This window comes from Geospiza fortis, unplaced genomic scaffold (assembly GCF_000277835.1).
Source record: "Geospiza fortis unplaced genomic scaffold, GeoFor_1.0 scaffold186, whole genome shotgun sequence".
Taxonomy (NCBI): domain Eukaryota; kingdom Metazoa; phylum Chordata; class Aves; order Passeriformes; family Thraupidae; genus Geospiza; species Geospiza fortis.
In genome coordinates, this window is record NW_005054331.1 from 3,390,106 (window position 1) to 3,416,368 (window position 26,263).

General features: G+C 38.8%; 1 protein-coding gene across 1 annotated transcript in view; it reads left to right on the forward strand.

Moving 5' to 3' along the window:
• The first annotated feature begins 1,585 nt into the window (after positions 1–1,585).
• CRADD (CASP2 and RIPK1 domain containing adaptor with death domain) overlaps positions 1,586–26,263 on the forward strand; it is a 75,357-nt gene continuing 50,679 nt past the window's right edge. The window contains exon 1 of the mRNA XM_014307279.2: positions 1,586–1,898. Within this exon, the coding sequence (XP_014162754.1) occupies positions 1,601–1,898 (298 nt within the window). The 5' untranslated portion in view covers positions 1,586–1,600. The remainder of the gene's footprint in view (positions 1,899–26,263) is intronic.

Sequence of the window (26,263 nt, forward strand, 5' to 3'; positions counted from 1 at the left end):
TGTGCTTGGCAAACTAGCATTTCTTAGGGACACGGGCTGGCATAGCAGTGTTTGATTCCCACATGATTCCTATACAGAAGGTAAGCACCTTGAAATTCACTTCAGTAGATGAGAAATGCACTGGGTAGCCCGGGAAAGATGGAATCCTCCAGGAAGATGCTTTCCAGCAGTGCTTTTGGCACTTGATGGAAGCATTTTTGGAAAGTGGCTTTGTCAGAGGATGTCACAGACAGGGTTTTCCAGTCTCTCTCTCGTGACACTGCGCTCTTGCGTTCTGTCCAAGGTGCCATTTACCTGCCAGTATGTTCTGTTGGTCACCCTCCTGGATTTTAACAACCAGGCCAACCACACAATCTTTGATGGTGCCCTGGGAGTCAGCAGGCACCTCTGATGGTAAAAAGACCTCATCAGGTTTCATGCAAAAGCTTTGAAAATTCTGTCTCTCCTTGCTTGTATCCTCCAGCTGAACAAAGTAGAGTTTCTGCAAGGTCTAGCGGTTCAAACAGCAGTGTCTAGTTTAATTGTGAGAAACCCTCTTGGTAATAACACACAACACTTGTTGCTATTTTTTGACTTCATTATTTAGTAATGAGAAGGTATTTAATTGTGTTGTCCTGTCATTTTCTTTTTCAAGTGCCATTAATGGGCCCAGGGATATGTTTGTCATTAAGGACTGGGCGAGACACTTTGATTTGGTTTGAAGGTCTGCCATGGACTGCTGACTTGATCTTGGATGAGCTGCCTGGTCTTTCTGGACCCTGATTATTCTTTTGAAGAGTGGCTATAAAATGCATATTTTTCAGTTTTTGTCTAGTCAGAGTGTTAGTCAAGTGAGATGGAAGCTGGCAGAGGGCATCTGATGCCTTCCTGTGAACACATTAGAAGAGAGGGAGAAGAGCTATTTAAGCTAAGGAACAGTTTTGGCAGAAGAAATGCCTATAAATAGAAGGGGATAAATTTGAGGTGGAAATTCAAAGAAAGTTCCTTCTCATCAGAACAGTTGAGTTCCAGAGCTGTCTTCCAGGATGATTCAGGGGTGAGAACGACCTGATACCTAAGGTATGTTTCTACCCCTCTTAAACTTGAATTGCATCTTGTAGGCCAAAGCTATCTGCTGATTCTGTCCCTACTGCTGCTTCTGCCTGGCTGAGATGAATCTGCAGTACTCCTGCTGCTTTTGTAATTGTATCAGTGGTCAGATGTGATATCTCTTTAATTTTGGGGGTTAGGTCTCTTAAGGACTGGCAAATGCTCTAGCTGCCTTTAGTATGGACCTAAACCAGCAGGATTATTTGGCATGGGTTTCACTCCAGCAAAGGACTGGTCTTTGCAATGCCAAATGTTCTATTCCTGTCTAGTATTTCCCAGAAACTGGATCATTTTACCTTGTGAGACAGTGAAATCTGAGTGGAAAGAAGATGATGGGGATCATTAGTAGTTTTGCCAGGTTGGTGATTCTGAGTTTGGAGTTTTCTCTGAAGGTTGACAGGTGTCAGACGTCACTTTTGGATGTTCAGATATCACTTCTGGATGTTAAAGGTTGAAGTATTTTAATCTTCACACATTTCCTTACTCCTTTTTGCACACTCTAGGTTGCCAGATGGATCCCAGAGACAAGCAGCTTTTACGCTCCCTGCGCCTGGAGCTCTGCACAGAGGTGCTGGTGGATGGACTCGTTATTCAGTATCTCTACCAAGAAGGGATTCTCACAGACAGTCACGTTCAAGAAATAAAAGCCCAAACCACTAGTCAGAGGAAAACAATGATGCTCCTTGATATTCTCCCCACCAGAGGACCCAAAGCTTTTGATGTGTTCTTGGATTCCTTGCAGGAGTTCCCATGGGTTAAGGACAAGCTGATGCGGAAGCGTAAGGAAATGACAATAGAAGATCCTTCAGGTAAGGCCAGGGTTGCTGTTGCTGCTATTTTGAAGCTTGTTCTCAAGCCATAATTTCAGAAGTATCGAATATACCAGTAATTTCAAGTTATGTGTCATGTAAACTCATGATACCAAGAAAAGGGAACAGCCTTAATTTCCTGGAAGCTACTCAAACCAGGAAATATTGCAAAGTTTGAGACAAGAGCAGGGCTGAGTTTCAGGAGACAAGGAGACAGCAGGAAAGGCTACCTTGGGAGAGGCTGGGATGTAGGAGGACCCATAATCCATTGCCTCAAAGGGAATAGACTATAAAAAGTAATTTTGACTAGCTGCAGAATAGTGTCTTTGCCATCCATATCAAATATTGTTTCATTTATGTATTTTTTACAGTGGTTTGTTCCTGAATCATTTATCTTTACAGAGTTTTTATTTGTTTACTTTTATTATGATTTTAATGTAATTTTGATTTAGCAGTATATGCTAATTTAGATTTATTTAGTTTATTATATTTAGTGGAGTGCAAATATCTAGGATCATTACTTGCAAAATTATTAGTTTTTGCTTATTTTTAAAACAAATTTAGGAGCTAACTGATTATTTAGTATAATCTCTGGCTTTTTGGCATTTAAATGTACTTCTAAAACTAGTTTTCTAGACTTGATCTTTGTTCCGATGTGATTTCTTTACCAGTCTATGCATGCAATTGTTGAGCTGTTTTGAAGTCAAGACAATTGCTTTAAATGCACATTTCTTGTCCCAGATTCTGGCAGCATGCACTGGCTGCTAACCTCATGTTACCAGCAAGGTAGTGAAATAGTCCTTACTTGGGAACATTTTTTCCAAGGAGTCTGATTAATGTTTCCCCAAGCCCTTCCCTCCTGCTGTACCCCCATTTGAGTGTGGTCATACATATTTTGATGCACATGACATGTGATTTTTCCAGTGTCAGTGTGCTTTGCGTGAGACTGAAAGCCTGGGAAGAAGGGTGGCTAAGACCTGTTGACCATCATGTTCACCTGCGTCTCAGTTAGCTGCATGTTCAAGAACATTTTGTCATGATCTGCTGGACAAATCTGAGGTTATCTTACCTTAGGACATTTTTAATGGAATATTCTGACAGCTGGTCTTTCTGTTGGTCTCTGTGTACGTTGCTGTGTGTGTGCTTGGAAACGAGTAAATAATTTTCAAAATTTGGGAATAAACGTCCTATGCTGCCTAAAAGTTCTCAGCATATTGCAAACTATGACATTGAGTGTGTTGGAAAAGCCTTGCTCACTTAAATACTGTCATGCTAGTGCTCTTTGTTTGCCTTACAAATCAGCCTCTTTATTTGATAATTGCTGCTTAAGCTGCTGAATAACCTTATGTGTGTTTCAGACATACACAGCCATTAAATGCAGTCAGGATCATGTAGTTTGTTACTGAAAAAATTGTTACCAATTTTTGTCCTTTGAATTGTTTTGTGGATTGCTTGTTCCTGCTCTTGATCACTTCTGACTAGTCTGCTGGATTTCTGCATATCAGGTTCTCTGGTTTTGAGTGGGCTGACGGTACTTGATAGTCCTATTGCCAAATTTTGTGTGTTAATTAGAAAAGGCTTCCAGGTTAGATCAAAGGTTACTGTTATTTTTATGTGGGCAATACAGAGAGTAAGAACAGGATAGCAGGCAGAAAGTCAAGTTTGTTTTAATATTTAGGCATGTTCTTTAGAAACATAAGAAAGAGAGCACCATCTGTGCCCTCATAAATGCTGAGTGTGCCCTGGAATGAACTGGAAACTATGGTGGCAGCATCAGGGCTGATTACATGCAAGAAAATGTGGTTTGGGATAAAAAGCTTTGCTTTGCATTCTAACAACAGACTTGGAAGCTTTTGTCTTGGCGGAATACATGAACATATGCTTAGCCTTAAGCATGGAAAGAGCCATTGGCTCTAATAAAACTATAAGCACATTTAAAATTGTGTTCTCTAGTGCCATGCTAGATAACTTAACTTCTGCCTTATTGGAAACTCCTCTTCTAACTGATTATTTGTCAATGGTAATTTGTTTTAAAGAAGCCATTTGTGGTGAAAAAGTTTGCCACATATACACTATTCTTCTTTTAGACCCTAAAACTTTTAAAATTCCCCAGATTTTAATTTTTTTTTTCCTTTGGATCATACATACTATGGAAATGGAATGCTTTCTGTTCACTTGCTTATGGTCAATTAAGATTCTGTTAAGGGAAATATCCTCTGTTTTTACAGACCCTTTTGTAGGACTAAGGAGTGGTAGTAAATTGATCCTTGATGGAAGGTTTTATTTTCATCTTTTGGTCCTCTGAGGTTACATGTAGGATTTTTAAAGTTAGTAATTAAATAGACTATTGGATTATGTCTGCCTGAACCTAAAAACTGGGATGTACACAGTGATTTTTTTATAGGCCTTTGAATTATTTTGCATTTTATTCAAAGAGATCAGGCTTTCTATCCTTCCTACAGCTGAGAAGTATAGTTGGTTAAAGAAAATTACAACCATAATTATTTAGAATCTTATAGTTTATTTTCTTTTCCTAGTAAAAAACAAGCCAAACCAACAAATCAAACAAACAGCAATTTCAGAAGAAAAATATTTTTGTTGATATTGTATAAATATGATCTGGTGGACCAAGCAACTGCAAAATGGAAGGCAAAGTCTGAGATCTAGGCAAGATGCTGCCACTGACTCATTGTGAATCTTTGAGCAAATTCTTTCAAGGCAATGGATTTATTGATTCCCAAGTTGTGTAACTCAGTGTAATGTTCATGGAACAGCATAGAGTAGAACTGTAAATTGGCCCAGGATTCAATCCAGACTATCCTGTTTGGCTGCTTGCAAATAAATGAATTTTAAAACCTCTGATATCCTGAGTTTTATTGCTGAATGTCAGTTGACTTAAAAATAATAGTTCTGTATACTGTCATCTGATGTAGTTCCATTGAACACAGAAGACCTTAATCCTGCAGAGCACAAGGAATAGTTTTTCCATGAGAATCAGGAGGGTGATGTGCAGGCAGGTAGGGCCACTTGCATCTGTGTAACTGAAGCAAAGAGACCCAAGATTTCTTCCCCTTGCTTGTTTACTTCATGCAAGGACAGCCTGTTGTCTAGGGTCCCCTTCCTCATAAGGGGACCCTCATTCCTTTTTCATAAGCTGGCGAAAGCATAGTTGTAAAACTCCAAAATCTCAAGAAGGGAATTTAAAGTCATGTGCTTTTGGAGGTAAGTATGACTTGAATTGATTTAAAGGTGATAGGGTATCTTTCTGGCTTGTATAACAACCTGTGATAAGCCAGTTCACCCTGTCAGAGTGGCATTGCAAGACTTAATAATTATAAACATCAACCACAGCATGAGTTTCTGGTTTTGAAGATCAAAACTTCTGCCATAGTAAGAGTTAACAAAAGTAATGTGTGTCTGTTTCATTGGGAAATGACTGTTCTGGTTTTTCTGCCCTAGTTTGGATAGCTTTATGCCTTTGTCAGGAGCATAAATCTTCAATATAGTCTTATAATTCCTATGAAAAACTACAGCTGTTGGCAACAGAATTCCCCTCTTTCTAGGAACAGCAAACAGCAACAGTTACCCAATATATTTTGCACTGAATAAAAAAAAAGACAAGTTTTGATGGTGTTTGTTTATTGGATTGTTTTTCTAATCTCTCTCTGTTTGGGAATTTCTCAGCCCAAGTATTATATTTCTCTCCATAATACATGTGCTGTAAAATAATTTACTTCTAAAAGTGTTAGTACTGCACCTCTTTGTAGTATAGATGACTTCTTCATTCCACAGGAAATTGCAGCATACTGAGAACGAAAAAGTGAGATATGGTGTTTGCCAAAGGAATCCTGGAGCAGCTGCTTCTATCTGGCAAATGTTAGTGAATTTAGGGCATCAGAATTGCCATGGGAAAGCTGTACTTTCACAACTAGGCAGGGAATATTTTCTAATGCATAATTTTGTTGTGGTACCTAGTAAACATTAGCGTCCTGCTAGACTTGGGTGTTCATTTGAACAAATTTTAGTCTGGTTGAGCTTTTTCTCTGGATGTGTGGGGAGTGTGTGTTGTCGTATAGCTGTAGAAAGCTTCATGTTGTGTAACCCTTTGGATAAGGCACGCAGATACAAAGCAAAGCAAAACATGTACATATCCCAAGAAAGCCAGACGTCCCTCCATCCTCTCCCAGATTTCCCAAAGTCTTTTTCCCGCAGCTGGGTTGTGGATTTCTAAGAATTTGGATTGAAATGCAAAAGCATTAGTACATAATTTTAGTATCTCTTCTTACCTTTTGTTGGCTGCTTCCTGCCTTCTTCCTATCCTTCTTCCTTTCCCATCTAATGCAGTAAGGAAACAGCCTGATCTCTTGCCTTTTCCATTTAGATTTCAGATAGGAAAAGCAGCTAAGGAATCCCTTTTCTCTCTCTAAAGTGGTGGACAGAAGACTGTAGTTTTTTTCTTCTCTTCCCCTCCCCTCTTTTGTATAGTCTAGTGGCAGAAGGGGGAGTTTCCTCCCATGTATGTCTGAAGGAAAGGGATGGGCTTAGCAGCCTTGGCCTCGCTTGGTTGACCTGGAGATGAAGGAATGCCCTTGTGCCACATTCTAATGCCTGGAGGCTACAGGAAATGTTCTCTGGTTATCTGGAGCAGTTCAAAGGCATCCTCATAGGAGAATTTCCCAAACTCTTTTCCACATTCCCATCTCCCCTGAAAATCGGGTGTTACATTTATGGCTTTGGCTGTGTTCCTGACCGCAGCGAGATCTGTGAAGTCTGGCAGTAAAGGTTTGTGCACACACTCAATATGAACCGTATGCATCACAACATGGGCAAGTCATTGACATCTCTGGTACTATGGAGCATTCTGTGTATGTATTTTTGGTTTAATGTATGTATAGATTTTTTTTTCCTTTTTTTTATTTCAATTTAAGTAGTATCTGCTTGCTTTCTTTTTTTGTCATGTTCATAAGTAGCTGGCTTTATGCTGCTTATATCTTACTTTTTTACTTTGAGAAGCCTGAATCTTAGGCATCAGTGTTAGGAAGTCTTGTTTCCAGCCTCAAGCAGTTTCTTTCAGGTAAGTTAATGGAAAGATCTACCCATACTTGGTGTTGTACTCAGTAACATAAATATGTGAGGCTAATAATATAGATATAATAAAACATATAGACCTGGAAGCAAGAAAGGAGTGAGTTCTGGCACGAGAGATGTTTAGACCAGCTGTGCTAAATCAACTACTCTTAACCAGTGCCACTAAGAGAAAACAATGGGTAACTGGTATTGAAGACTCCCTGGTGTAGGAAGTGGAGACATCCATGTGCTGACCAGACTTGATGCCTTCCAAAGTTTCCTGTTTCCCAAAGGACTGGATCACAAAGGTTGCCAAGACCTGGCCAATCATCAGACTTTGCTGCTCTCTCATATTGTTAAAATACTTCAGCAGATTAAAGATGACTGTAGGGCTCAGTGATCTCATATGAAGAGATTGATTCCAAGCAGTGTTCTCCACAAATCCACGGAGCTGGATGGGATATATCTGAGGGAGCCAGACTATGTCTCTGAGTGTCTCTGAGAGGCTGTTTTCTGTCATGTTTGGTAGGGTGTGGTAAGCCAAATGCACAAAATGCAGTAAAGTAACAGGGAACAGCCACCTTGGATACACCACAGGTAAACCAAGCTTAACCAGCTTGATTCTTGCCTTCTATAATTAAACAGCTGCCTCTGTGAATGACAGCAGCAGATTTCATTTAATTGACTTCAGCAAGGCTTTCAGCACACTCTCATAGCATTCTTGTGGCTAGCTGGGAGGTATGGACTGAATGGGTGCCCTGCACAGTGGTTGAAAGGTTGGACCACTGGTCTGAGAGGATCGTGGTTGCAGCTTCGATGTCCATCTAACTGGTGGCTAATCAGGAGTTATGTTTGTCAGGGCTGATAGTGGGGCAAATCTTTGTCAGAGATCTGAGTGATGGGAGTCACTACATCTTCAGGATGTTTGTAGGTGAATTAGCTTTGTTTGCTCACTTGTCACTTAGTGTTTCATGACCTTCTGAATGGTGCCTGAAGCTGGAAAACAGGATGCTCCGTACCTTGGGGATAATTGGACACGGGAGAGTGGGACTGCCTCTCAGAGGGACCCCAGCAAGCTGGATGAATGGGCCAGCAAGAGCCTCATGATGTTCAGGAAAGGAAGTGTGAAGTCCTGCACCTGGGATACAGAATTCCCACAAAATAACACAAGATGAGCACTGTCTGGCCAGTTGCAAATGTAGATTAAAAATGATGGTTGTCTTGATGGACAGCAGGTATAATGATGAAGACTAACCACACACTAACCTCTGTCAGCAAGAGCAAAGCCAGCAAGCAGGCTGAGGGAAGTGATTATTCCCCTATACTTGGTATGAGAAGGTTGTATTTAAAATACTCTGTCTAGCTTCACACCACCAGCACAAGGGAAAGATTGATAAACTAGAGTCCTGTGGAGCACTGCTGAAGTGGTTAGCTCAATGTAAGCTACAGGGAAAGGCTGAAACCACTGAGTTTGTTCTTGGAGGATAGAAGGCCAAGCTGATTCAGGAAACGTGGAGTCAGACACTTCCTGTGGGTGTGTTGCAAAAGGAAAAGAAGTGGCAGCCACAAGTTGTAGTGAGGGAAAGTGTGATTGAATCAATTTTTAAAATTCACATGACAGTTAAGCACAGACCATGAGAGTTTGCAGACCAAGTAGGACTGCCCAAAGAGGATTTGGAATCTCCATCCTCAGAGACATCTAACACTCAACAAGACCTTGAGCTGTGGGGGGATAGAATGTAAGAACATAAAGATAGTGCAGAAGGCAATCTCACCCCTGAGCAGTTGCAGCTGTACTAATCACCAAAGATTAGGAACAGGCCTGACCTTAATGGGCCACACCTGTGTCCAGTGAGGATGAGTGCTACAAAAGAGTGGGTTAGCTGGGTGAGGAGAGTATTGGAGTTTGTTGTCTGTACTGAGAAGAAGGAGTCAGTGCTGTGAGGAGATGCCCATGAGAAATCACCAAGAAGGTGTGGAACTTTTGCACTAAGATGACAACATTGTGCAACCTGATCAGACCTTGAAACTGGCCTTACTCTGAGGTTGGACTAGATGACCTCCAAAAGTCCCTCCCAACCTGATTTTTTCTGCAAGTGATTTGTAACTTTGGTATCAAACTCTCTGAGCTCAGTATATGGGATTTTATTCCAAATACAACCCCTGCTGACACGGGGTACTCTGTATGTGTATGTGTGACTTCAAGTTCAGATTAGGAATCTGTTTTTTAAGTGAATGGGAGTGTTTGAATTAGATTTCTTTCAGGTGTATCTAAACTGGAAAATGGTCTCTGGGTCCATAGGACCAGACTAGAACCAGTTAGAGGTGGAACATTCCAGCTGTGTGTAGTCTGAACACCAGATCCTCAGCATAATCTGTATGTGTAACTACTCTTCTATTGCTCTGTACTGCCTGCTGATACAGATGTAGCCTTCTCTGGCCAGGGAATGAGATGTTTTTGTCCATTAATGGAACCTGCCCTCTTGGAATCCTTTCTTCCCAGAATTCTGTATTCATGCATCCATATAGATGTAGACGAGCATCATATCAGGGATGCAGCAGCATGCAAATAAATGCTTTTTTTTTCTCTCTGATTATTTAAGTATCTCTATTTCCCAGAATTTATAGTACCGTTTCTCATCTTGGAGTATGTCCATTCCAAATGGCTTACAGAGTTCACTACCTGTAGTTTTCCATTAGACAAAATGCCTTAATTCTCTGTCAATATTTCTTAATATGATAAAATTGTGCCCATGTTTTATATTTCTAAAAACATGCATAGATGCAATCCTCTATGATCCTTGAGATCTTTTGTTAGTTGTTGCCAACATCCCACAGTTGGTCTTGTTTGCAGCCATTGAAGAAGCTCTGTATAGATAGTGATAATTGTTTTCTGGAGCAGACTGGAAACTTTCTTTTAAGGACTTGATCCTGCAGCTTGATAAAGCCACTTGTAAGCATAAAAAAAGAAAATGCAGTTATTATTTTTGCATTATGTCATCAATATAGGCATTCTGTCAATACTAATTAATGGTTCTTGTGGCCCGTAGATACATGCTAATATGTGTTCCAGAGTAAGTGAGATTTTCTACTTAAGATTGTCTAGCCTTATTTTTATGACTTTTTTTCTTTATTAATATTCTCCTTCAGAGCTGAGCAGCTCCTCTTTTAGCACCTTCACTGTTGCCTTGTAGTATCATCTGAAAATGTTTAATTTTTATATTTTTATTGGACAGGAAAATCTATTGTCTTTCATAAATTAAGTCTGTGCATGCTATTTGAAAACCAACCGAGCAGACAACATATTCACCTTAACTTATCTGGGTTGTGGAGGCTGCATAACTTCCCAAAGTCAGTAAAAATGCTAAGTAGCGTCTCTCAGTAAAAGTCTTGACTCCAGTGAAGTCAGAGGCCATACTCTTGTTGACCAGAGCAGGACAAAGGCCTTGCCACTGATGACTAAAATGTTCTCTTGGGTGAAAGAACGGGTGCTATGTTGTCTTCCCTGCAGTGACATGGCAGCATGACTTGACCTTCAAAGAAAAATAACTTCCACATCTGCAAAGCTATTACTAGTTTAGACTCCACGCTCTTTTTGTCTGTCAGCTGAGAATATCAGCAGTGGTGTGACTTAATTCTCACCAGGAAATGTCACTTGTATGGCAAAGGTCAGGAGGTTCCTCTAGGATACAGTTAATTACACATGGTTAGTGCATCTTGAAGCCCTCCCTGCACTGCCATATGCAACTAAGTTTTCATTCCATATCTGTTTGCAGTCATGTATTTGTTTATGTGAGGGAGAAATAGAGCACCCATATATCATTCATTACCTCTAAGTGATACTGTTTACCTTGTTAGGACATTTATTGTTTTGTATACAAGACTTTTAAAGCCAATTTTTATCTGCTTGGCAATTGTGTAAACGGAAAACCAATATTGTTGCTTCTTTTTCCCATTAGGCCATTGTTTCAGTATAACATCAGAGGTTTTCTTCTTCCTTCTCTTGCTTTTTCTGTGAATAAATTTGTTGATGCTAATTAATGTCCCTTGTGCCCCTCAGATACACACTAACACATGCTCCAGAGTACCTGAGAAAACTTGTAACTGAGTAATTCTTTCTTGGGAGTGAGAAAACCTGTTGATGTATTGGTGAGTTGTACATGTGTTTTGACTATCTCCACTGGTGCAAACTGAAGTGAAGTTTCAGTGTTCCTTCCAATTTACATTTAGAGAAGGAGCCAATTTGAGTCATGCTATAAGGTTTGTATGTGCAGGAAATAAGCATTAATGCACTGGATCAAGGTAAATAAATCCATACCAGTGCACTACTTCTTCTGTCAGCCTTCTTAATCTTACTGTTTCATCGTTTTGCCTGAGATGTTCAAAAGTACTCATCATTAACCCAAGCTCACTCAACCCTTCTCCTGTCAAGATCAAGGGTAAGCTCCCCTTGGTTTAGAGAAGGCAGTTTTAGTCCTGTGCATATGCTTTGAAAGATCTTAGCTTTCATTTGTAGTTAATGATATGTTGAGTTTTTTAACAAACAGTCTATTTGAGTTTTTGATTTTTCTAATAAAATATATGCTAGGAGTGAGTAAAAGGACTTCAACAGGTGAAGGGCTGTCTAAGCCCCTTGCCAGCCCCAGAGATCTCTGGCTGGCTCTTGTGGCAGGTAGGCTCCCTCCACAGGCAGGATGTGCTGCCTTTAAGCAGGGGCATAGGAGTCCTCGGCAAAGTAACCACTGAGAAAGAAAAGCTGGAATGAAAAGGAAAGCCAGTACTTTTTAGAATCTCTATGCAAAGAATATATTTATTTTACTATGATTTTATTCACTGTAGGCAATGGCTTTGTTTGCTCAGCTTTTGAAACGGACGTGTCCTTTATTCATACTCCTCTTCCATTTAATTAAAAAGTCGTTAATTTCCCTGTGATCCAGTTCTGCTACATCCCACATAAGATTAGTTTAATATCCATATTCTTGACCAGTGATTGCTGCAGTTAGGGTGGCAGAACACTCTTACATCATCCCCTTGGTTAATGTACTCTTGGTGGATCTGCACTGGTGCACTGCAGTTCTTGCTGTCAGGGCACCCCAGATACTGCAGAGGCTCTTCTGGGCAGGTCCCAGGCATGTGCCAAGCAGTGTAGTGCCTCTCTCATCACTGCTGGCGGGTGCACAGCCAGGCCTTTCTCCGGCCATTTCATCCACGGTGCTGAGCCCTGTGGGTGTTTGCAGCACACTCCTGGCAGATAGGGCTATGTCCTGCCAGCTCCTGGCAGCGAGGTGCAGCTCTTCACATGGAATAGTGTCATGTTGTATCACCCCACAGTGTTAACAGGTAGGATACCCCCTTGTGACTTAATGTCTTAGACACTTCCCTGATGAGCTCATCTATGGTTTATATAAGCAGTGCCCCCTCAGCTGTGTTTGTAAATATTTTGTAGAGGCATAGCTCCAAGAGAGCTCATATATTGACGTTTGAGTAGAATAAAGTCCTTTCCAGTAACTGAAAGAACTTCTTTAAGTCCTAGAAAGAGGGCTTGAGTTCCTCTCCTTTTTTCACCTGGGCTAATTAAGGCTGCTTCTGAGTTGGTGTGCTGGCCTTTGTGAATCCTCTCCTTAATTCCCCAAAGTTTCCTCAGACACTGTGCATGGATTTCAGCAAAATAATTTGTACCTGTTCTGGGGTAAGGGGATTGAAGATAAACCTGTGTCTCTGCCTTGTACCTGAATGGAGTAGAATTGATCCTGTAACTAAGTCTTGCTGGCATTTATCATTGTTTGTGTTTCATTCATCCCAGTTCTCACACATAGCAACGTTAAATGGGTCTTTAAGTTGTTTAACTGACTGCAACACTCCTTTTCCTCTGCAGAGGGTAGATACACACACTTCACTAGTCTCTTTAAAGTTGTTATGTTAGAGATTGTGTGGCTTCAAAGGGGTCAAATATAGAAGAAGAAATGAGTAATACCAATGTCTATTGTTTATTAAAAGGCTGTTACCATGCTTATGTTGAGATAACATAAAGTTGTCCAGCTCCTGGTATGGCACTACATTGATCTGATACCTTGCACAAGACAAAGTCCTGAAAGGAGCTCCTCAATCTCCAGAAGGCAATAGTCATCTTGCATGCTGTCCATATTCCAATTAGTGGAAGCATGTGCCCTGCTAAAATTTAATTGGAATAGCTAATTTTAGAGATCTGAGTTAATATATTTGTATTGTCAGACTCGACCTGCAAACATTTGTTTGTGTGACTGTATGCTTGTTAGCATGCTCATTGGCCTCAGTGGGATTACTTGCTCCAAGTTTGCTTTAATTATCCACAGGATTGGGCTATAATGTGTGTATAAACAGAGTCTGTAGGAGTGAAACCAACTGTGTTTCCACTGCAGGAAGCACAGGGAGTCCAGGGGAATATTACAGGGTTGTATGTATCTTGTTTGGGTTCTGTTAGCATTTTTCTTTTGTTTTGCAATTTTCCACCTACAGTAGAGTAAAGAATAAACATCAAGTCATTTAGAGAAACAGTGTGGTGCCTTTCTATTCAGACTAATATCATGAAGCATTGGAGTGTAACTCTGCTGTTCACTTGAGTGTTGTGTTCTAGCCTGCTGCATGACAAGGTGTTTTCCTGGCTAATGCTGATCAGAGGCATTCCTAGTGTGATTAAATGTTCACTCCAGTGTTCATTTTGCCATTGGTATGTGCACCCTTTTACAAAATTCTTGGCATACCAGGCTCTGATTTAGAGAATTTCTCCCTGGCTTTTTGTTTGGTTTTTGTTTTGTTTTGTTTTTGTTTTTTCCCACAAAGCCAGATATGAAGGGAACTGTGATTTACTGCCTTGAACTTATGATTTAACAGCTTTTGCTTTCACTGCTCAATAGCTCATACACTTGGTAAAATTCCTCCTGTATCAGAGTATTTTTGTTGTCTGATTAAAAAGGCATTGTTCTGGGGTTTCCTTTTCTTCTTCTGTATGCACAAATATATTGTTCCTTCCAATTCCAAAGCTCTTTGACAAGTGCTGAAATTACTTAGGGACTTGCAGAAAAATAATCTTGATAACTATAGCAACAGTAATCCCATGACTTTCTCTGTAACTCTTCTGTGTTTAAATTACCTGTAAGTGTTAGGAAACTAACAGAACTAGCTTTTTGCTTTTGTGTATAAGCCTTTTGCATAGATCGTGGATTGTGTGTATTTGTTAGTGTCTAGCTCTGGTAATAGTACTCCTCAAGACAGAGTACACTAACTACATCTTGGTTTTTCAACTTCAGCATGCTTTTGTTAAATATGATCAGATATTGGGTAAGTTTTGCCTGTGAATCTTCAGAGCTCTAAGATGAAGAAATACATAGAATGTCTGTCTTGATACTGTTTTCATGCCTACTGATTCCTCCTGGTAGGGTTATGAATTATTTGTGCAATCATCATTCCTAGTACTTCTTGTACTAAATAGTATGCTGCCTACTTAAAATTGCAAACTCTCCCATTTATGTACATACAGACAAACACTATTTTTGTGTGTTGTCTTTAACTCATAGGTTCATTCTGGGACAATTGTCATGTCAGCAGCATCATCTGGGATACACGTATCCACACAAGCCTAGAGCTCTTCAGACTTCATCACTGTCTTGCATTACTGACTGTGGGTTAATTATGAACTCTTTCCACACATGGCTGGAAAATACCAGAAATCCTGGAATTTGGGATCTAATAACTTTAATTAATTAATCCTGGAGCATCAAAGCATGCCTGTTCTTGGTGGGAAGAGGAAGGTAGAGATTCTGTACTTCCAGGCATTAATTACCCTTCTGATCTGGCACCAGCATACATTTGTACACCTCTCAGATACATATCAATAAACAAAATCATTTTCTCCTGTTCTGTGCTGTAAGTGTAGCTTTTTGCTTTTATTATTGCTCAGTTCCTGTTGACTCTATGAGCTGTTGCCACAACCCTTTTTCTTCCTGTAGAGCTATCACTATTTAGTTACTCAAACTCCTAATTTAATCTGTGCATCAAGAAAAGCATTTATATCATCATGTTAAAAATGAAGAGCTACTCTCTGAATAGGTTAGGTCTTGTGCTTTATTGAGTAAACTAAAATGGGAGCAGGATATAAAATCCTATACCCCTTTACATGAATGCCTGCTTTACATGCATGCTTAAGAGCCTTCTTTCTCCTTACCTGATTCCAGTCATGCCTGTGCCACAACTTTTGAGCCTTTTCCCCATTCTAGATAGATTTTTCATTCTCAGTTTGCTCTTTTCCTGTTCATAACCATTTTATTTATCAGTCAACATTATAACATATAGTTGATTTAATTCTGGCGTGCAAAGCACATTGGTCATATACACCAGAGAAAACCTTAATGTAATTTCTGTGAGTAAAATGAGTGTCACTGTATTGCATTGTATTGTCATTGTATCTTCAACGAACTAAAAGCAAAGTTATTAATTGGATCTTTCTCTAGGATTGCATGTTCTGCCTTCATAAGGATATTTGGAGTGAGTACATAATTACTTCATATGCTTTCTTGCCACCTTCTGAGTCCAGTGGTATCACAAGGTTAGAAAGAAGTCGCTTGCACATAGAATATATAAAGTATGAAGAGCTGTCTGCTTTGCCTCAGCATGGGGTACTGCTGTGATTTATTTACATGGTTATTAGGAAATGGCATTGAAATGGGATACTGTGTTTAAGTTTTTGGATATTATTTCTTCCTTGTGGGAAAAATTGTCAATACCAAAATGACCCTGAAGTAATCTTCTACAAAAGTGTTCATCTTTCTTTTGCAGAGGCAACATTCAAGCTTGCTGAGATGATCTTTTATCTCTTCCAGGATGTTATATATCAGATGCAAATTCTAATGTACCGTGACAGTTATTGCTTTTTCCTTACATCATTGCAGCTGTGTAGTGATATCCACTGATTCTTGACCACAGCTGATGACTTACTATGTTTTACAGATTTCCTAGTCTTGGTTTTAAAGAAAGGGCTTTCTCAAGATGGAATCCTATCCTATCCTTGTATAAGCAGCATTACAAACTTACCAGTGTTTTTTTGCCTTGTTTTGGAGTTGTAGAGATGTATAAGGCTTTGATGATTTTTCCCCATCTGTAGGATCAATTATGTTATTTGCAATATTCCTTCCCCTATAGTAGACTTGCAGTTGCTCAGAAAACTTTCTTAATCCATCAGCTCTTAGCTGTAAAAAGATGCCTGAGGTTTTGTTCAGCATTTCTGTGGTATAACCACTGGGATGAGAGACAGTGAAAGGACAGCCATGCTGGGTCTGTTTTGCTTAATACACCTGTGGTGTCAAGGAACCTGTTGTTAACCTTTGCCAGGCTCTGTCAAGCTGAATATGCACAGTGCCATGAGAGGGAAGCTTGACTGGCGGAATCCCAACAATGTGATAGGACCTCTTTCCACTCCATTTTACTGTCCTGTCTTCAGACAGAGAAAGATGGCATTAGAGATGCCTTGTTTGAAACTCCCCTTTGGCCCTCTGCTCTTACATTTTTGGAACACCTTGGCCCTCAAGCCTCTCTTTTACCTTGATAGTCATATGCAGTAATTTTCTTGGTTTCTCCACATCTAGCCCTCTGGTGCCTGTCCCAGGTAGGAAATCCAGTCAGGACAGTGGTCTAGGAAAGGATAAGTGGAGAGTGAGCATTTAATCCCAGCGTTTTCAGTGACTGCCTTCTTAGGCATAGGTTTTCCTACTCAGTTTGATTTTTTCATTTGGCTGGAAGTAGCTAATAAAAATTCTGTCTTTGAACATCACAGTCGTAACTATTTTGATGGAACCAACATGTATGTGGACAAAATGCATATGCCATGTCTGGAACACCAAAATTAATTTCTTAGATGTAGAGGCAGAGGACAATGACTCAAAACAACATATGATTTAGGATTAAGATATGGGAAATGTGCTATTACAAAGTTTTCCCCAACCATTTCAGATTTATAAAATAAATATTGGCATCTGCAGACAAATGCCAGAGAGCATGTAGCAATTTGACAGAGCTGCAATCAATTCTACACTTGGTTTTGTCTACAAGTTATGAGGAAGTGATGAAAGGTGTTCTCAGCTTTGAGTGGGTCACCCTACTTTGGTAGCTTGAATTCAGAATGTATATACATACCTAAGTAGTTTATTTCCTACAGAAAAGGAATATATTTTAGTAACTGAAATTAGGCTGTTCAAGAGAATTGATGCTTCTGGCAGACCATGACCCTCTTACCTTGTGGCGTACTAAGGCTGGTTGGTGACCCTTTGATCATGGGAAGAAAAACAGCTGAATTGTTGCTATTCCTGGTGTTTTCTAATGGGGAAATCTGTATTAAGTGAATGATATTCAGTACTGAAGAAAGGTAAATGTCTTGTCTTTAGAATTGTTTTACATCACTTACTTTTTTCCCTCCGTACAAGTTGGGTGTTTTGCTTTAGGCAGCACCCTGGTGAACATAGTCTTGCACTTGAACAAGCAGTACATAGCAGCTGGAGCTTTTTTCTGGTACAGAAAGTGTGTGTCTGTTACATTTATACTGTTAAATGCACCAGAATTTAATTTTAGAGTAGTTTTCTTCATGACTAAATCCAGAGGAAAAGCTGAAGTTTGCCTGTTGTCTGCAGCTGTTTTGTAGAGTTTAATTTAACCTTCAAAGCTCAATAATTGGTGTAGTTTCATTACAAAGTCTTGAAATGGAACTTTAAAGGATCTTTCTTGTTTGAAGATAAAGCCAGTCATAACTCTTCTGCAAGTTGAAGATTTAAGTTTTGGGTTATTTTTATTGTTGTTTTGTTTGTTTTTTTTTTTTCTGGGCACAAATGAACCATTTCAAAGGAAAATTAAGGAAAAGGTGCTCTTGATATACAAAGTTCTTATTTTCTTTTGTACCATAAGAAATATGAACCACAGGTAGAAAATACCTGTTTATCAAAGTTTTTTGGTAAATAAACACATTTCTATGAATTAGGCAAGGCTGTCTTTTTGTTACCCCTTTGTTTTTCCACAATATATTTTTCTGCCTTTGTTCTTACTGTGGTGGAAAAGGTAAATAGTAATCTGTAAAGGAAAATAGTGAAGGACCTTTGGATGGTGACATGAAAAATCTTTTAATTTGCTAGTAATTTATTTAAATTGTTGTAAAGAATCTTGCCTAGTGAGTGGAAGTCACTGCAGCACCTGCTGGCTTTTATTATGTATATCTTAAAATGAAGGTGCTAGTTTTCAGGTCTGCTCTGTGGCCTGGCCTAAGGAACATATATGGGAAATCTGTACTTTAGACCAGTTAGTGTTAGGTAACGTCTCAAAGTAGAAATGTTTCACATTCCCATCAAGCACTGGGACTAGAGAAGGAGCTCTTGTTAAAGGAACATAGCTGTCAGGCATCTTAAAGGCTAGAAATGATGTAATTTTTTGTCAGGTACATAAACATAAACCTTGAAAGCTTTGATCTTGAGTAAGCTCTTTATTGTTAGGCTTTGAAGCTTTTGCAGTAGTTTGTGTTTAAAACTCTTAAATGAAAATACAGCTGACTGCTATAATACTGAAGGTCCTTGGGACCCAGGGGCCCTGAAGCATGATGTTTCAGAGGATGTGCTTTGAATTTTTCTTGCAAAGCACCTCTTGCTGCTGGACAGGAGTTTTAACACCGGTGTGAACCCAGGTATTCATAACTTACCACAGAATCTTTGCTAACTGCAGTACAGGTTTTTAAAGCTTTCAGAAGGTTGTGATCAACACCTTGTATTGCATTTGGAAAAGAGGAAACTAGTGTGACATACACATTGTCATTCTGCTGAGCTCATGGTTTCAGTAGCTGCTTAAACCTCCACTTTCTTTACTCAACCTGTTTTGATTTGTCTGTATGATATTGCACATTATCTAAAGTTTTTTTCTTTCCCCCTTCCTCTGGGACTGAGATAACATTTGCAGCTGGTAATGTCTGGTGTTGTCATGTTCTGTCTTGAATTGGCTACTAAAACTGACAGTGCATAATTGACTTTTCAGGAACTGTTGCTCTTTTAAAGGGTTTCAGTTTGCTCTGTCAACAAGCATCACTGCTGCTTTATGCTATTTTTTCAGAATTTCTGATCCAACTGATTTATGACAGATGAATTTTCCAAACTAATCTGTAGTTTGTGTGGATCTTAATCTTTGTCCAGGACACAATGACTATCCATAAAAATTGCTTGAAAAAGGAATTTCGACTTTTAAGTCAACAGCAAAAAATGATGTAAAAAAGCTCATTGTTTGCTCTGTTCCCACGGGTGGGTGAGATGGGTTGCAGTCACACATGCCATCTTATTGTTCTCCTCCTAAAAATATTACCAAAGAAAATGGGGTTTAAATGATTGTTCACATGACAGTTGTGCCTGCAGAAGAGAGATTTAAATGGAGAACTCTGGTCTTGATCTGGACCATGACTAAATTTTGTCTGGATGCCAAACCAGGATCCCAAAAATCTGCTCTCTGCTGAGGCCGTGCATAAGATCAGTTGCCTTTCTGCCTGGCATGTCCTGGAGGGGTATTTGGGGCATGCTGCAAGCATGGCACAGGAGCAACGCATGGTTTTAGTTTCTAACTCTTGAGGGTTAACATTTTCACGTCTCTTCTGCCTTTTCTCTTGGTGGAGAATGTAGGGCTTTTTCTTCACAAAAACCAGGGGCAGCCAAGGTGTTTGGCAAAATGATACCAGGAGCTGGGCATTTAAGCAGAGCAACCAAAAGTGTTTTTCCTGTGGAGAAAGAGCTGCTGATACTGGGTCAGTAGCAAAGGTGAGGGTGGGATGTGGACAACACTTTCTGGAGCCTGTTAGCTCCCTCTTCAGACTGCAGTCTTGCTGCCCCAATTCATTCATCCCTTCCTTGACATGCAGATCTCCATTTGTTTGTGGTAAATGAGCAGGATTTGTGTTCTTTAAAGGATCTGGTAGTTCTGTGCATTCCTACTTCTTGGCTCTCTCACCCAGGCTTAGCTGTGCCTTTTACATCCTGTCTTGCAGGTCACAAGCCATCTCCTGACACACTGTTGCTGAGTTGTCTCTGAACCCTCTTTGTGGTCTCATCTGCATTTTGGGTTATGTTTTGGCTTGATCCAGTGCATTTACCCAAATGCCATACATCTCACACTTGCAAAGACTGATTGTATCACAGTCTGAGGACACTACACTCCCTTCTCCTTTAAGACTGATGAATTTAGTCCCTGCCCTTATATCACTGTATATGGTCCCTCCAAAGACTTCCTTCTCAAGCATCAAAAAACTACCCTAAGAGCCTTTTGATTACACTTTCAGTAAATGGCATTTTCAAACCACTCCCAGATGTGCCATCCATCCAAATATCAAGCTGGTTAGTTTAAAGCTTCTTGAGAAACATGAAAGAATCCCTGGATTACTGAGTTATGAATAAAACTTCACTCATGAAAAAATCCTTCCGTGCCTTCTTCGGGTTAACAGTTGCATTTTAATTGTGGCTCTTAAGAAAGCTTGTTTTAATATTTAAAACAAAAAAGAGGAAAAAGAGGAAGAAAAATCACTTTGTGTGTTGGTGCCCCCTTGGTATCAGTTTGAAGCTGTGTTGGTGCAGGACATAACCCAGCAGAGCATTAACTGGGTGGGAGGTTGTTTCCTTTAATCATTTACATTTGCTACCTTTTCACTCTCACTATATATTCCCTTTGTAATGGATTTAAAGCTCACTCTGTGTAGCATGCCAAGGTGTTGAAACAACTCCCTGAGCCTATTGCACCAGTGACTCCTGTATATTTCCAACCTATATTTATAGCTCTGATCTTCTGTATCCTGCAGATGTCTGACTGGGGCCTGCATCTGAGCCTTGCTGTCTCCGTTCATTTCTGTCATCCTTTCAAGTACTGTGCAGCTCCTTTTCCCTTCTAACCTTACTGAGTCATCATGGAGACCTGTACTCAGTGTCTGTGGGAGTGTGTACATATATATACATATATGTGTGTGTGTGTGTATACAAACACATGTATATAGAGAGTATATGTACTGTAAGTAATGAAGCGGTTACTGTTGGCCACAGTGTGCCTGCATTTTTCTTGAACTGGTGTGCTCATAATGCCCAGGGCTTTTAAATTACCCACTTTTCTCTGGGGATTATCAGCAGTTCCATTTTAGGTGAGTGCTCTCATTGAGCCTGAATGCATTTATTTGGCTGTTGTTAGCTTGGTCACAATGCTCCTGTCTTGAAATAATTTTCCCTTTACACCAAACTGTTAATTTTGTCTGTGTGCTGCCTTTTTTTTTTTTTTTTTTTTTTTTTTGTGCTGAGATTCACTGAATGGTGCCTAAACCAGGAAAGCAGAATGGTTTGGGAATTTTGTTCCCAGTTCTAACACTGATTTAAAGCATTGCCTTGGGCAACTGACTGCTAGTCTGCTTTCTTTATGTTTACTGGAGGCAATGATATTCATTTATGCATCTCCTGGAGCTGCTTAGCTGGGCTAAGAATGCACAGGGTGCATGGACCCACAGGCCCCATGGTAGCTAGCTAGAGTGGCTGTCGTGGAGTACTTCTTAATCACTTTCCATCTATTTTATTGTCCCCCTCCCAGACCAGATGGATTTGAAAGTTATAGTTCTGAGAAACTGGATTTCTCTGCTCATGCTATATGGCTTTTTTTTTTTTTTTTTTTTTTTTTTTCAGTATCTAATCTAATAAAGGATTCAATCAGCTGGTATATGTACTTAGGAAAGTGGCATAAGGCAGAGGCTTCCAGGGATGCCAGGATGCCAGGCAAATGAGCCAGCTTTAGGAGAGAGAAAGAATGAGACAGCTGTAAAATAAAAGATATCTTAGCAGTTAACATACAGCTACCATCATGGACAAATAGTCTGCTCTCTTTCTTCATCATGTTAGAATGTGATGGTGTTTCAGACCTCATTACTTCTTTATTTCAACAGAGGATTAATGCTTTATGACAGGTGACAGGTTTGATGACATCTGTTTTTATCATATTAAGAAAAAAAAAAGAAAATCCACCTGCTTCTCCTTTTATTTGGGGACTGCAAAGGGTTAAGGACTTTGAATGCAGACATATATGGTGCTGTATTGATATTATGTACTTTGTAATAGAAAACAGAACTTTCCAGGTCAAATATCAATAACATTCTATAAGCCTTTCTAGGAAAATATAATTAAAACCATTCAAAGCTGTTTCCCATAACTGAGTTTACTGTGTTTTATTGATTTCAGTCCCACATCTACAATGGGTTATTATTATTGACTTTTAGAGCTCTGCCTTTTTAAAAAATAAAGAAAACACAAAATCAGGTGGTAGTATTCCTTTTATTAGAAAACTTGTCCTCCTTTCTCCCTGAAGCAGGTATCATATTGAATTGTTTGAACAAGAAAATGGTGGGGTAGGTCTTCAGCTGGTTTAAATTGTCATAGTCCCACTGAAAGCAGCTAAACAAGTGGGGCATCAACTGAGAATCTGTCTATGTTCTGCATTTAAGCCATTTATTCCTTTGCACCCAAGGCCATCAGTTACAGCACTATCTCTGGCTTTATTGTCAATCTGTATTGATAGTTTTCATATTCTATACTGTGAGTAGGATTTAGACTAGGAAGCCACTAAATTGCTTAAATATTTCAGACAGAATGAATTTGCTTTTCTAATTCTGTCACTCAAAGCAAATATTTTGTCATATAATCCACATTTAAATCAGGAGTATATTCCTCCAAGCATATTATTTGCAAAATAAATATATTTTGTATATTTGGTAAGTTTTTAAAATCTATATGTTAGCACAGCCTTTTAGAAAAAGAAAAGCAGAATAATCTAAAAATTTGAATGTTTATATAAAATAGCTAATACTGTACCATATTCACTAATCATATTTATTTCAAAGACTTTTACCAAATATTTAGTATGTCTGTGTTTTTACATAAATCTGTCAGTGAAATATTTTTTAGCTATAAATATTAAAAATATGGAACTGTTTCTCCAAATATTACAAAAGCCTAAGAAAAATCCTTTCTGAGAATAGTTTTATTGTTGTTGGTTGTGGGTAGCTTGGCACTTAGGTTAATCACAAAATATCTGATCAATATTTAAGATTTTTTAAGAAGTCAGACGTATGCAGATGTCTAAAATAGATTTGTATGCACATCCACCCGCATATATATCTATATAAAGAAGTAGTGGGTGTAGAAACTTACAAAGAGTTTAAAATAATTTATTTCCATAAAGTTCAATATGCTTGTGTAATACTGGTCTGATTTTCCTGAAATCGAAAGTTCCCAGAAGTTTATAGGGATTGCATTCTAGAAGAGAGGGAAGAATTCAGTTTCCTTTCTATTTGAATTGCAACTCAGAGTACCTAGATTTAACATTAACTTCCTTTAAAAACATTCAGACATGGATATTTATTGGTTGTGACAGCCTGGCATATTTTTCGTCCATTAATGGCTTTTTCTAATGCAGTTGAGACTTAGTTGTTATAATAAGGTGTACCCCTCATGTCCTAAGGCAGACAGTGGCAGCACTTAGAAATATCTGATGGTCAGTGGTAAATGTATTCTGAAGGAGATGAAGTAAAAGAAAATAAGTCTGAAAGTGTTAAGAACTGAACAGGCATACTGTGTATTGAACAACAAAAAATTTTTTTTTTCTCCTTCAGCAAGTTAGTTACTTTATTATAAACTTTATACATACATGTGCAGCTGGGAGACAGAAAGACTTCTGTATGAACCATAATTATTCCTTCTGCTCTCAAAATTACTATAATTCTGTGCCTGAGTTTTAAAATTACATTCAAAAGATAATATGAGCTATTGTCCTTGTTGCTGTTTGATTTGAATACTCAAATAAGAATTAATTTTGGTGAATAGTATCTTAATTTATTTTTCAGGTCATTTTAAGTCACCTGCAAATTGCAGGCAAGTCTGAGCAATAATTTTTGTATTTAATTTTTTGAAAAAGATCTTAGTATTTCAGTTGAAAATGCAGAAACTTTTTCACTTGAATTATTTGTTTAATATTGTAATAATTGTGTGTTTGGCTGTCTATATTTTCTGCTCATGATATTAGAAACTACATTAGTATGTAAGAAGAACCAGAATGAATAATTTAAAAATCTGTAGAGTTCTTGCGTCATTTTCCTCAGTTAGTCCATGTCATTTATATTTTCTTCCTGTTTAGCTTAAAAATGGCTCAGCAGTTTGATTTTAGATTGATGCATGTCCTTTTTTAAAAAAGGTGTTGGTGGTAGAGTATTTGTCAAGAGGAATGTACAGGATTTTTGTGGACTGTCCTGTTGTTCTCTTACCTTTAAACAAAACTGCTTATAAACACTCCAGAACACACTGGGCAGTGGATATAGATTTTCAGTCACACAGCTCCCTCTTTTTCAAATCTGTGCTGTCCTGTGCCATCTCAAGAAGGATTATTGTTTATGGGCATTATGGTATCATTTAATGTTCTTCATTAAAAGCTCACTGTTTTAGCTTACAGGTGGCATCAGGAAGATGAAGCCAAACAGATGCATATTATTAAGAGACAACAGGAAAAACAATCTGATCCTGACCTGCATCACTTGTTTTCACTGCAGCTTCCCTTTGTCCCCCATTTTTCACACAGCCCATGAATACTTAGAAAAAGACATAACTAAATCAAATTTTTACACACATATGTAAATTTGGCAGCATCAATTACTTGCCTAGGCCTGCCACTTTTATATTTTTAGCTCTGATCATGCTTACCATGTGAGAAGCATCACTGCAGTATGCAGAGAAATTGTAATTGCAGTAGCATATGCAATGGAATATTTTTTCCAGCTTAAATTGATTATTCTCTTTATCTTTAGAATTATTGTGAAATGCTACGATTTTATTATCAGGCCTCTTGAGGTAGTTAGAATATTGTGTAATACTCTATGAGTTCAGAAACCAGACTTTACTGTATAAGAGCGGTTAACGCATATGGATACACCCCCAAAGTTTCCAGTAACAATTACATTCCAAGAAAGGTGCTAAATATATTGCTACCAAGAATCTCCTGGATTTTTCCTCCCTCAATCTTTGATGTCATTTTGGAGAGCCAAGAATTTTCACTTCACCTACTTAAAACTTTTAAACATGAAATAAAAATTCGCTTTAGATTTTTATCCTATCCAGGAAGCCTGATCCTGTAGCTATCACCTGTCAGAAATTCCCACTGTATTAAATGCGAGTCTTCCTTGTCAGGACTGCAGGCACAGGGCTGCAGTTACAGTCAGCCGTTTGTGAGGAAATTATTCTGAGTCCACACGAGGCTGCTGATGTTGTTATTCTAGCTGAAAACTTCACTACAAAGGCACAAACAAATTTTATTGAAAATAAAATTTGCAAGATCCCTTGTTCACATTTTATAATTCAGAGATGTAAACTGGTTGGTAGCGTTAGGATTACTGTTTGTTTTAATTTAGAGATATGTTAACCTTCTAAGGTTGGGGATTTTGTTGGGAAACGAGTTCTTAACGTCATTTTTTTATATGCCCAAAGCAAAAGCTGTAAATGGATTTAAAATCGTAACATACTTCTCTAGATCAGCATTATACTTACTACATGGTTTCTACCCACGTTACTTTACAAAGTGAGAGCAGATGATAATTGGGGTAGTTTGCAGGCAATAACAACCTGCATTTTCTCACAGGAGCCTTACTAACAGTGTGACATAAGGAAGGTAAAAGCAAATTGAATTAGAAAAACAGCAAACATTGTGTTTTATAACCCAAAATAAAATTCTTCAGCAGCAACTAGTCCTGTAATGTAATCCAATCTGTTTTAATACTGAGATTTTTCCAAGAAAGCGGGAAACAGTAAAGGGTAAGGCTTTCAAACCTCTGCTGTTTCGTTTACAGATCCCTTGTGTTAATTTAATGCTTCTAGGGAACTGGGGCTCTTTCTTTTTTCTCAGAATCCCTTCTCTAGGAAATACTGAGTGGTGTGGTGCTGAGAAACAGTCATGGTTTACAACAGATAAGCCAAAGGACCTGGCTTCAAATTCCACACTTCTCTGAGAAAACAAAACACTCCAATGCGTGCTTCTCTCTAAAACGGACGATTTCTTGCTAACAGGCTACAGAAAATTTACCTTAGAAGGACCTTAGCAGACAACTTGCTGGGCCTTGACATTTTTCCCCTTCTCCTATCCCTCCAGTGCATGCACCAGCATCTAGCAATTCTGTGCAGTCAGGCTTTTTAAGCATAAAAGATAAATATTTACAGCTATTACTTTTGGAGCATTACCCTGAAAGTTTTACT